The sequence below is a fragment of the Spinacia oleracea genome, chromosome 3 (genome assembly GCF_020520425.1).
Source record: "Spinacia oleracea cultivar Varoflay chromosome 3, BTI_SOV_V1, whole genome shotgun sequence".
NCBI classification, from domain to species: domain Eukaryota; kingdom Viridiplantae; phylum Streptophyta; class Magnoliopsida; order Caryophyllales; family Amaranthaceae; genus Spinacia; species Spinacia oleracea.
The window spans coordinates 42,121,278-42,133,150 of record NC_079489.1 but is presented as its reverse complement, the minus strand read 5'-3'; the positions used below and the strand labels follow the sequence as shown (position 1 = coordinate 42,133,150).

Below are 11,873 nucleotides of genomic sequence, written 5' to 3'. Positions count from 1 at the left end.
TGTTCCGCACATTTTATGTATGTTTAACTGTATTCCCCTACAATAAGGTATTCCTTGGACAATCTAGATTATTTTTAGGTACCTTAAATCAATCTAAATCACCCTTTTGACAATTGTTAGTTAATACTTGTGCATGAAAAGCAATTCAGATTAGTAATCTAGTTTAACGCATGTCCCATCTTCATTACATTGAACTAGTAAGGACCGCTTCGTGGGAAAATATTGGGCACTCCCCATATTAGTAAATGTCCCTCGAACCCTCAATATCTACTCTACTGGATGTATATTAAGTGATTCCCACACCAGGAATCACAAGGGAACCTACGGTCGTTGTGGTCAAATACGTTGAGCCTGGGTCTCACAAGCTTTTACTCACGTATCACAATAACCGGGCTTTGTCATTTTTCCTCATTGTCGCTGAAAACTGAATGACGACTCCAAAAACTAGTAAAAAGAGGCTAACGCCCACAATTAGTCCCGTTTTACTTAATATTGCTTGCCACACATCCGCGAGGGAAGAAGTACGAAAGATGACCTAAGCCCGTTTTTCCGACCCCCTCACACTAGGTTGTATTTCTAAGGGAATCATTAGACTTGAGAGAGCATGTTTTTCCTATTTATCATTTTTGATTGATTGTTATTGTTCTTTGTACAATTCTGGTCTGCATTTGTGTGAACAATTTCCCTAGACTCTTTGTTATTGATAATCTCTTGTTTACTTCCTACTTAGATTCATCATAAAAAAAAACCCTTTAACCGGTTTGGTCTAGAATTTTTAATTGGTAGTAGTAAAGAACGTCATTTACCTGTGGATTCGTTCCTAACTTCCCTGACTACTTAGCTAGTGGACTTAGGATTATCTTTGATTAGGTGATACAACTTTAGCCTGTCAGGCGGAAAGTGGGCGAATTAATAAAATATTGATCCGTACTATTTTCCTCGTATTCATATTCGGTTCTTGAGCATTTTGAAGTCATTTTCGCTTATAACTATATAAAAACCTTTATGTGGATAGATCCCTAATGATTTTTTCCTAAACTCCCCTAATTCACATAAAGGTTTATGAGCCTTTCCTTGAAAACTCTTTGGCGGCTCCTTCTTTGACCCATTCGTAGACCCATTTGCAAAAGCCAACTCTTAAATACTCTTAGTCAAATTCGCGTCAAAACATGTCCTGCAATTTTAAGGTCGTATGGTATGGGCGTAAAATAACCCCTACACTCATTTGTCTAGTCTTCAAGACCTCATTTCAGTAAAGGGGTACTTGGTTATTGGTTAGCGTTAAAATCTTTGATCCATTAAATTCTTCAGTGTCATTGTATCAAAATAAGAGAGCCCTAGATGTGGGTTCGGGGCTGGGGGTTGTTGTGCGTGACAGTGGAGGAGAACTGATCGGTTGTGTAGTGTGGAAGGGCTCTCAAAAGTGGGATCCAAGTGTAGCGGAGGCGAGAGCAGTGTTGTTTGCGTTAAAGGTTGGTAAGGAGATGGGCTTGAGTAAGGTTGTGATGGAGAGTGATAGCTTGCTAGTAATCCAGGCGCTGCGCCAGAAGGTCAAGAATAACAGTTGCTTTGGGTTGGTTATTGAGGATATCCTGGAGTTTGCTTCTCATTTTGAAAGTGTTTCTTGGTCGTTTATTAAACGTAGTGGTAATGTAGCAGAGACCCCTAACCATGAAAAATTGGACTTGTCGGTTTGCCAACAAGCTTGGCACTGTAAAACTTCATTCAAATCACATGAGTAAAAAAATAAGTTTATATGCCAGTTGGGGTGATTATAACAAAATTACGTAGAGTTTAAATCTACAAACTATGTGTCATCACTCATCTGATGTATATTTGACAAACGTAGAGCCTAAAAAAAATAAGTTCAGTATTCGGTTCGCGTAAACTCAAACCTATTCAAAATCACATAAACATGAAAATGTGGAATCAAATCAACCCAAACAATTATATGACCTAAAATGAAATTGCATGGCCATTATCACCAAAATTAGAAACCACCTACATAATTCATCCACAACCGCATAATAGGGAATTTCAGGTTCGCTTGATCATTAGATTGCCATATTCAGACGTACGATGCTTATGAAGATGCAAATGACCATGTTATACATCTATAATATCCCATTATCATCAACCTATCAATCATGTTGCCAACAACATAATCGAAAAAATTCGACTATGGCTTGAGAATCCAAAAAGGAGCCCGACTAATCTCTTAGACCACCCAAACTTCTAAGGCAACCTAACGCAACCCAGACACTTCTTAGAAAACCACTGCGCTGACAAATCCAACATCCAGATAACATACCTGACTGCTGACGTACACCTCAGCGAAACTGCAACCCACCCGAATCACCAACACTTTCGGGTTCAGTAAACCAAATTGGATGGGAATTGCCAACCACAACCGTTCAATTCAGTCAATCTCGAAACCCCCAACTCCATCAACACCCAAAATTGAAACAAAAAAAACCAGGACTCGAGAAGAAGACCCCATATCAACAAACTATGAAACCAAAAACAACGAAGACATCCAGTACCTAAAAAAGAGCAACCCCAAACTAAACCTTATACAAAATGAAACAAAGAAGAGGAGCAATATAGCCATACCAAAATCGATCTAAATTTTCTCCTAGAAAAATGGGCAGTTAATAGCACCAAAACACTTTTACAATATACTAAGCACCCATAATAAATCGAACATTTGAAAGGAAAGGCTGAATTTCACAAGGTTGCAGATTATTACTCACGAATTGTGAAAATCGAAGGCGCGAAAACAATTTACATATCAGATTTCAATCACCCGCATATTGTATATCAAAACAAGAGCAATATTCAGATTAAATTCGACCACAATATGCAATTTGCACGCAAATAAGTTAATTGCTTAGCCAAATGGAATATTTGTCTCCTTCCGCATGTCTGACTGCTCTAGCTCCAGCGGCTTGATGGTAGAATCTTGAAGGAATAAAACGCCGTTTATTCGAAAGATGAAAGATCGGAGAGGATAGAAAATGGAAAAGAAGAAGCCTTGTAGAAACGGAAATAATTGATTGAGAGGAGAGAGAAATATGTACCGTGGTGAGGGAGAACTTCTCTGGTTAAAGAGGATCGAATAATGGTGAATAAGAAAGGGGTGGAATAGTTGAGTTACCTTGGAAGTGAGATGTAGGAAGAAGAAGGTGAAACCCATAAATGTTTATTGATTCGGATAAAGAGCAACAGACGACAGTTGGAACAAAGGAGTTGAGTCATCCATAATGGCAATTTCGTTGAAGCACTATTCTTAAGAGAAATTTGATTTGTTTGAAGAAGGATTTCAGGGTTATTTTGGGCATTAATCACAATGTTACTTGCCAAGTTTTGGCTTTTAAAAAGGAGATTCGATTTTCCTTATTTGTGTAAATAGAAGCTTAGGCTCTATTCTCTTCAACTAGTCTAGACATCTAGTACTACCTCCGTTTCACAATACATACTTCATCTATCAACTTTGACACTCTTTCTTTCACCATTATGTAAGAAAAAACATAGTCAAGAGAGATCTTGTTAAATTTGTATTAATGCGACGATTCCTAATATCAACTTTTTATAATTTTTACTTATAGATATTAATCTTCAAAGAAGCGTGTTGAAATACGTGCAAAAAGAAATGTTGCATGTATTGTGGAACGGAAGTAGTGAAATTTTTCTAGTTTCTAGTCTGTTTAGGTTTGGTCTAATTTTTTCTTGTCTGGTCTGAATGTTTTCTGTGAGCGCTTTTTGTTTTTTCTTATCTAGTCGAGTCTGATTTTTTCTAGTCTGATCTAGTTTGGTACGTATTTTTCTTATTTGGTACGGAATATGTTTTTGAGAAAAATAAATGATAAACGAAAATAAAGGGGAGAAAACAAAGTCTTGCAATAACAATCATTATGTTCTGGAGTATTAGCAATTAAGTTGGGCTCCTGCATCTTGGGGATAATGGTTGAAGACATTTACTCCTTAACTCTATGTGATTAGCATGTTAAATATTCTTAGTTATAAAGATTGAAATAATTATGACATTGCAGTTTGAATATAAAAAGCACTTGGAACAACACAAGCCATTACATGTTAAAATTTTTGTATTGGATGTTTGTTAACATTCAATCTGAGATGTCACAAAAGTTCATTTTACATCCACAAGCAGAAACCTGAGAAGGAAAGGGGGCATCTACAAATTACATGTGTTTGTATGTGCTTTCTAGAAAATTATCTACAAACTCAAATTTTTGATTTCCTTTGAATATATTTCCTTCATTTTTTGCGTTTGTCTCTACAAAGACGTGACTTTACAAAGTCCAATAACGGCAATGGTCGAAAGTTAAAATAAGTAGCAGAAGCAAGATATACACAACTTAAGGCTATGTAAACTCTCATCCACATGGAAACGAAGGCAACATATGTAAAAATGCCAGTCAATGCAATTACCAAAGTACAATTTATCAAGCACTTAACAGTTGACAGTTCTGCTTCACTTCTCTGATTTGGGAAATGTCCTTTGGTGTTAAAATATGTAAGCAGCTTATCCTTGCGCTGGAATGCGTCTATCAACCAAGCAGATGCCTCTTCTTCTGCCACCGGAATTTGCTTCAACGGAATACGCCGGATATCAATATGGACCTCTGACGGATCTACTCCATATACATTGTCCATCAAATCTGGACAACTGTTCTTGTATGCAATAGTCACATCATAAACTGCAAGAAACAACAGATCAGAAGCCCGAAAACTATGGCTTACAATGCTATTATAGTTAATGACTCTTTCAGCCAGTACAAATTTTGTTTCCATCTCTTTCTTTATAAAGTTGGTGAAACAGTAACACCTAAAATCTTCAAGTGCCCCTTTTCTCACAGTTCACAATTAGAATACTCCATGCAGTCATCTCTATTCTATAAGGGTTTGAGCTCATAAACGTAAATGACTTTTTAGTGTCCCCCTATCTAATAGACTATAATACCCTTATTAACTTAACAAAATAAATAAAAATTGATTATTTAATGTCAAATACTACTTCCGTTTCTGAAAGTTTTTTTACGCCTTACAATATTGCTTATATAATATTACACGCATCGCGTGCATATGAGAATAGTATTGACATAGGAAGCTAACAACATCTCTTTTTCAAAGAAGCACTATCCTCCCCGCCTATTTGCAGCATTGCCCTTTCTAGCCACCTATAGACACTCCACCCATATATATGAAAAACATACAAGGGCACAAGTCCAAGTAATTGAATCTCCTATCTTATAAAAATGGGTCCACTTTCTGGCGAAAAATAAAATGTCGGCATTTATCTGATCAAACACCAGCATCCAGCCAAGCTATACTAGCATACCATAATAACCAGGACCACCCTCCCCCCCCCCCCCCCCCCCCTCCCACCTACACACAGGATGTATACCACTTGACTAGTTCTGAGCTGATTACTTAAGCTTCCCTTACCACCGGACGAGAAAAAAAAAATTATTTAGTCAAACTAGTAGCTCTAGACTAACCAGGACACATATCTCCTCCTAAACCTATCAACAGACCTATTTGTAATATAGTCCACGGTTATTCTCCCTCAATTTGAAACTCAACATTGAGTAACGCTAATGTCTAACAAAACAACATGGGGGGGGGGTGTTTGCTTGAAATGGGAAAGGCCTCTTCAGCAATAAACATCTCCATGACATATTGTCTAGCCTAATCACATTTGCAGGTCAACAGCCAACCTTTCCAAAACCAAATTTTCTTTCGGGTATTATTCATCATGTGAAAAAAAACCAAGGGAAATGAGACTTTTGGATCCTCCATAAAAAACAAAGATTATCGATTTCAACTCTCTAATCAAGATTGGGTGTATAGAAGTATAACTCCTTGTCAAACCTGAGTTTTCTTCTTATGTGCCATATGGTGTGCAAAATGTGAAAATACTGTGGATATTTGTTTGTTATCTGAAGGTTTTCGGATGCTTCAACTCCCTGTAGGCTCACCTAGTAATTTAAATATCGAAACAAAGTAACTTCACAAACCATAAAAGTTAAATATTAAGGTCTATTAAGAACATTATGTAGAAAGTTTAATATGAAAGCAGATGTTAGAGAGATATGCTAGGGGTTATAATAAGGGGTCATTTTTCTTCTTGCAAATCTGCAGAAGGATTCTGCAGTAGAAATATTCATGCTATTGACTTCCGTAATTTAATATAAACAGAGAATCAGAGATGGCTGCAAGTTGGAATGGGGAAATTTAGATATGGACACTGAATCTGAGGCATGGTCTGGCTGGGTAAGAAAAGCATATCTCAAAGGAATTCAGTCAACTGAAACAACTTGATATCGATAATATGCTTTCCCTTGGCGTAGAAATTCACTAAAGTAAATGTTAAACTTATTTTTAAAGGAAAGGTTAAATCAGTAACAAAAACATGCCTTCGGGCACAAAACAAAAGAGAGCACTTGGGATGTTAGGTTCGCGGATTTCTGGTATGAGGTATGAGTTTGAAATGGGTAAAACGACTAAAACCCATGCCTAGTGTTTGTTTCATAAATAATCGAATTCTAAACCCATACCTCAACCCACAAGATATGAGGTTTAGAAACCCAAGAGGGATGGTGGTTGTGGCTCATACCAAACCTTCGGTTATGAAATAAAAGAAAGATATTTCATCCCGAACAAAACAAAAACACATGGTATTAAGAATCAAGTAAAAACGCCATGTCACCATGATTTCATTCCTAATTCCATACCCATACCACTTTGCGAACAAACGCTTGGAGGAAACAATAACCCTTTGTTTCTTTTTCCATTTATTTTGATCCAAATTTCAGATCTAAATGAACGGTATAAGGGTTTGAAGGAGGAGCACAAAAAGGGTTAGTTTCACCATCTTTCAATTTTCTCTAGAGATATGGTGAAGTTCACTTCTTAAAGTATTACCAAGTTGCATTCCAATAGTTTGAGGGGGAACCTAATAGAAGTACACTATGAGGTAGGAGAACTATACAGCTTAAATTTGGAATATTCAAGTTTTGCATCTTCTGCTGGTCATAACAGGGTCATAACAGACTGCTACAAGTTTCACCAAAAGCATTATGTTAAATGTCCCAAGACAAAATTCATGCATCATGTGTTGTCGAGAGCTTAAATCAGATAATGCAGTTGCTTGCCTTAATTACTGCAACCAAGAAACAAGAACCTACAAGTTAAGGTGTCAGCTTTTAACAGTCACTATAATATTGTCTATGTTGAGCATGAAAGATTGAGCCTTAAGGATACTACATACCCTTTTATTTGTTGTCATGTTGAAGAAATTAATCCTAATCTTTAGGCCCAACTTTATTGACTATGAGAATCACAAATTTCTTCAAATGAAATTGTCATATTTCTCAAAAAATCGGATACCAAACTCCAAGAAGTAGAAGATGGTATTTCCGTTGTCGTCCCGTTATCGCTTTTGGGTCAATTGGAAACAACCTCTCTACAATTGCAGGGGTAAGGTTGCGTACACCCAACCCCCTTACCCCGCTTCTCGTGGGAGCCTCTTTGAGGCAATGGGGTAATGATAATGATGATGATTCCAATTGAACTTATAAGGTAATTTTTTTAAAACAAATCTACACATATTAGGTAGTTCACAAAAGTTGATATTTATAGGGTAGTTTTTGACAACTTTTCCTTTTTAAATTAAAAAATGTATGAGCAAAGAAAGAAGAAATAATGATGTGGTAAGAATCTGATTTTCAATTTTTCATTATCTTTTTCATAAGTTTTCATTTCTCAGGGTTAGTATTTTATTGCACAATCATGAGACACATTCTTTGGAGAATAGCAAGAATAACCAAAAAGTAACTGAAATTAGTAAATTAACAAACCTGCATCTAAGGAACTCCTGAGAGTGTCTAAACAAGCATAGAAACCTTTTGTTTTTGGTAGCAAAACATTATTCAGCATAGGGAGACCATTTTCAGCAGCAAAGTTCTGACTACTCCTACATTTCTGTTCTCTGTCATAAGAAGGATCAAACAACCAGTTACTAATGAGATTACAATAGAAATAGCTGCTAATCAAAAGGCGACAACAAGTTGGCAGCCAATCATGTCAAGCATGGAATGCATAGCTTGACCATACAGGACCCAAAGTGTCTTTTTCAAATGTACTCTCATTGGAGCTTAGTGCACAAGTACTTTGACCATTTATAGGCCACGAAATCTATAATGATATTTTAAAACAGAAAAACTTACTCGCCACTTGTCACATTTATAAAACTTTGTTCATTTTATTTTTTTAAAATAAAGATATTATAGACTGTTCTTAAATTTTCTATATTTAATTAAAAAAACACTTAATTTTCATGATCTCCATTCATCATATTTTAAAACAGGAAAAATTACATGCCACTTGTCACATTTTTAAACTTTACCAATATATAAATAGCCTCTCTTGGAATTTTAATTACAAAAACACTTAGAATTATAACCCCCATTTATTCATCCGTCTATGTATCTATCTTTCATTTCGTTTCTCCTTCAACTTACGCAAGTCTTGCGTCAATGGGGCTAAAAACAAGTACAATTCAAACAACACTAGTTATTTCAATATTGTAAAGAACAAAACATCAAACAATGATAGAAATTTATTAGTCATATAGAGAAGAAGTATTGAGTTATTACGTAAAATCGGTTCCTTCAGGGAAAAGAGCGAGCCACAAGGGATCTTGGCGATTGGTTAATGTCAGTAGCATTTGGTGCATGATCGGTTCATCATTCTCCCACTTCCTCTCTAACGGGATGAACTCAAAAATGTGAAATCCCCAACCAAAAATTGGAAGTTTCATTAAACTGTTTTTAAGGATATATTTGATGTAGCCAAGACGTCCTTTCCTCAATGCAAGATCCCACAAATACATCCAATCAACCTCGGTTCTGTGGTTGGCAATGAGCAAAACACGCTCCCCAGAAGGAACATGTTCTCCATAGAAAAATAGTTTTGTTTTGTTTATCTTTTCAAATAGAAAAGGCCATAACGCCAACCAAAGACCAAAGAGAAGGGATGCAGCTTTCCTGCTGTAATGGATACTGCAAGCCCGTAACAAAACTGCTGCCAAAGGTGCAAAGATTACTAAGAACATAAAAGCAGTTGAAAGTAGGACCATCAAGCATACTAAACCCCTCAAAATCCGGAAAGGGGTTAAAGGACGGTGCTTTAACTCAATTTCAGATTTAAGGGGCTTGCCAACTGCCATCTTCAAAACTTAAACTTCCCTCTTCAGTGCAACTGTATAATGAAAAAAAGAACACGGCACTTGGATGTCACCACGTATTATAAGACATTAAACACCGGATCAAATAAATAAAATATTGACAAGATAATGGGGAATTAAAAAAACTTAAGATGATGAGAATAGAAGTAAAATAATATGGAATCTAAGTTTACAGTCAATATTTCTCTACACGGATTGTTTCATAAGCAGGCATCGGATCCTTACCTTAAGTCAAGCCTCAAAACCATATGCTTAGGACTTGTTAACTACTCTGTTTGTTTTCAGGTCACAACCACTACGAACTTATTAATCTCATGTAGCTACGCATCCAAGTTTAAGACTTTAGCAGTTGGATACGAAACCGAAGAACTAGGTATAGTCTAATCAAATATAGCAGTGTCGTAAGTCACTCTTCAAGAAGTGACCAGAATATATGGTGATTAGGTTATGCTAATTTTCTGCGAAAACTAGATGAAGGGTATTTCAAGGTATTTAGAGTCAGTATCAGCCGATCCTTAAGGTTTAACTAGAAATGAGCTTGTATTTAACCTACAAATATCTCCAATTCCGGAAGGACTAGGTACATGAAAGATAAATGAAATAGTTTCCTCCCACCTGCCCGTTCACCAATAATAAATAAAAACAAAAATACAAAAGATAAAAGTAGATGCCCGTTCTCCCTTCTTCTCTCGTCAATCCTCTTATCCAAACACATTTTAACATAAAAGTAGCGAAGTTCAATCAAAAGTAAAACAAAATTTAATACAAGCAAAGTAGAAATGATAAATAAACACCAGCCTAATGTGGATTTCAATAAAATTACTTTGTACTCAGCTCGCATAGTACCTAAACGGTATAACATGATAATGGTCCACATCCACATTACTTGAAGATTTATCTGCCTTTTCATTCACTCATCATAAACTTAAAACAAGAAAATGGTCCACGCCATTAATACTTTCACCAACCATATCCTCGAAGTTCTAAGATCCATTTGTGTAGATAAATTAACATGCTCCTAATAGTCCTAATTCTAAAAGCATCTAATGGGTGCTAAAAGGGAAAAACTTCATCTACTCAACCTTGTTCACTTCAACTTCAATAACACAACTGACAAAAAAAATTGTTCAGGACAGTAAAAATTATGTTGAGAAATCGGAACAAGACCTCAAACGCAACGTTTCTATTCGACTTGTTTTGACTTAAATCTGGACAAAATCTACCTAAATAAAATGTAGTCGGCTAGATCCAACTCAAAAACGACAAAAATTAAGTAATAAGAGTACTCCGTATTGGATTTCTTAATTTGGAAGGAAAAGTAATCTAGGATTTGATGTGGGTAAATTACACATCGATGTGCAAGCAATATCTCGCTGCTAAACAATAATTCTTCTAAGGATGCCCCACACAAACACACAAAAACAGTACTACTACGTACTCAGCAAAGATAACTACAGTATTATACTCCATCAAATTATCAATTATGTGTAACTGCAAAAACATAGTACAACAAAGATGAAAGGACAGATTCCAATAGTTGAAAGGACACAACAGTTGATAATAATTTAAAGGAAGTTCTCGTACAAATTATAAGCACCCCCCTATAATCCTATATCCATACAAAAACGTATTGAATTTATAGATCGTCAATTTCAAATCTACGCTCATTAATTGAGGAGGGGGAAAACGGTGGCGAGCACCAGGGTAGAGAGAGTCTATAAGGAAAACAGAAGTCAAAGGGATTCGATCTCACGCCATCTGAATGACTTTAAAAACTAAACTAGTTCGACATGACGGATATAGAGGTAGGTGAATTTGGGGTTTGAATAAGTGAGGAGTGAAAAACTTTACCTAAAATTAAAGCATAATAATTCCAATACAGCTCCAAAATTAAAATGAATACTTGTAGAAAAAACAAAATTGAAAGGAGTTGTGACCTGAATTCTCAATATTCGACTTTTATCTTCACCCCCTAACTCTTTTTGTATTGCAGTTGTTGTTTGCTCTGCTTCTCATACTCTTTTCTTCTTCTGCCGTTCTCTCTCTCTCTTTCTTTCTCTCTGCAGGAGAAGGTCATCGGAACATCCGGGTATTTTAATATAGTGGTTGTTAAATAAACACACTGAAAGGGACGTCTATACAAAATCTATTTTATTCCCCACCAGTATAAATTGTGATCGAAGGCACTTTATAAAATACGGGGTACCAAAAAAAAATTATACTCCCTCCGTCCCATATTAGTGTTACACTTTCCTTTTTCGTCTGTCTCAAATTAGTTGTTACACTTCTAAAATAGGAATAACCCCATAATTATTATATGGTCTCCTTCTTCCCACTAAATTGTTTTTAACCCCATACTCTCTCTCATTCAATTAAAAAAATACCCCACTAACTCCTATCACATCTACTTTTTCAATAAAATAACAATTGATAACCAAACAACCACTTATCACCTAAAACTGGTAAGTGTAACAACTAATTTGGGACAGAGGGAGTATATACGGAGTACCAAAGTACGCTAAAAAGTAAAAACGCCTGCATTTATAGTGGTAAAATACAATTTTAGCCTTTTAATAATAACAACAATAATAAAAATAATAAT

The 11,873-nt window shown here is 35.9% G+C and overlaps 1 protein-coding gene across 2 annotated transcripts; it reads right to left on the bottom strand.

Moving 5' to 3' along the window:
• Window positions 1-4,070: 4,070 nt before the first annotated feature.
• On the bottom strand, window positions 4,071-11,398 carry LOC110785248 (probable 1-acyl-sn-glycerol-3-phosphate acyltransferase 5). 2 transcript variants are annotated; one of them, XM_021989693.2, is made up of 4 exons: window positions 11,209-11,398; window positions 8,682-9,285; window positions 7,884-8,014; window positions 4,071-4,721 (listed from the first exon to the last, which is right to left on the bottom strand). In XM_021989693.2, the coding sequence occupies exons 2-4, from the start codon at window positions 9,251-9,253 to the stop codon at window positions 4,279-4,281; spliced, it is 1,146 nt and encodes a 381-aa protein (XP_021845385.2). In that variant the 5' UTR covers window positions 9,254-9,285; window positions 11,209-11,398; the 3' UTR covers window positions 4,071-4,278. The 2 variants fall into 2 exon arrangements, with proteins under 2 accessions (XP_021845385.2, XP_056696194.1); XM_056840216.1 differs by having other exon boundaries at window positions 8,682-9,105; window positions 11,209-11,392.
• Between the last annotated feature and the right edge of the window lie 475 nt (window positions 11,399-11,873).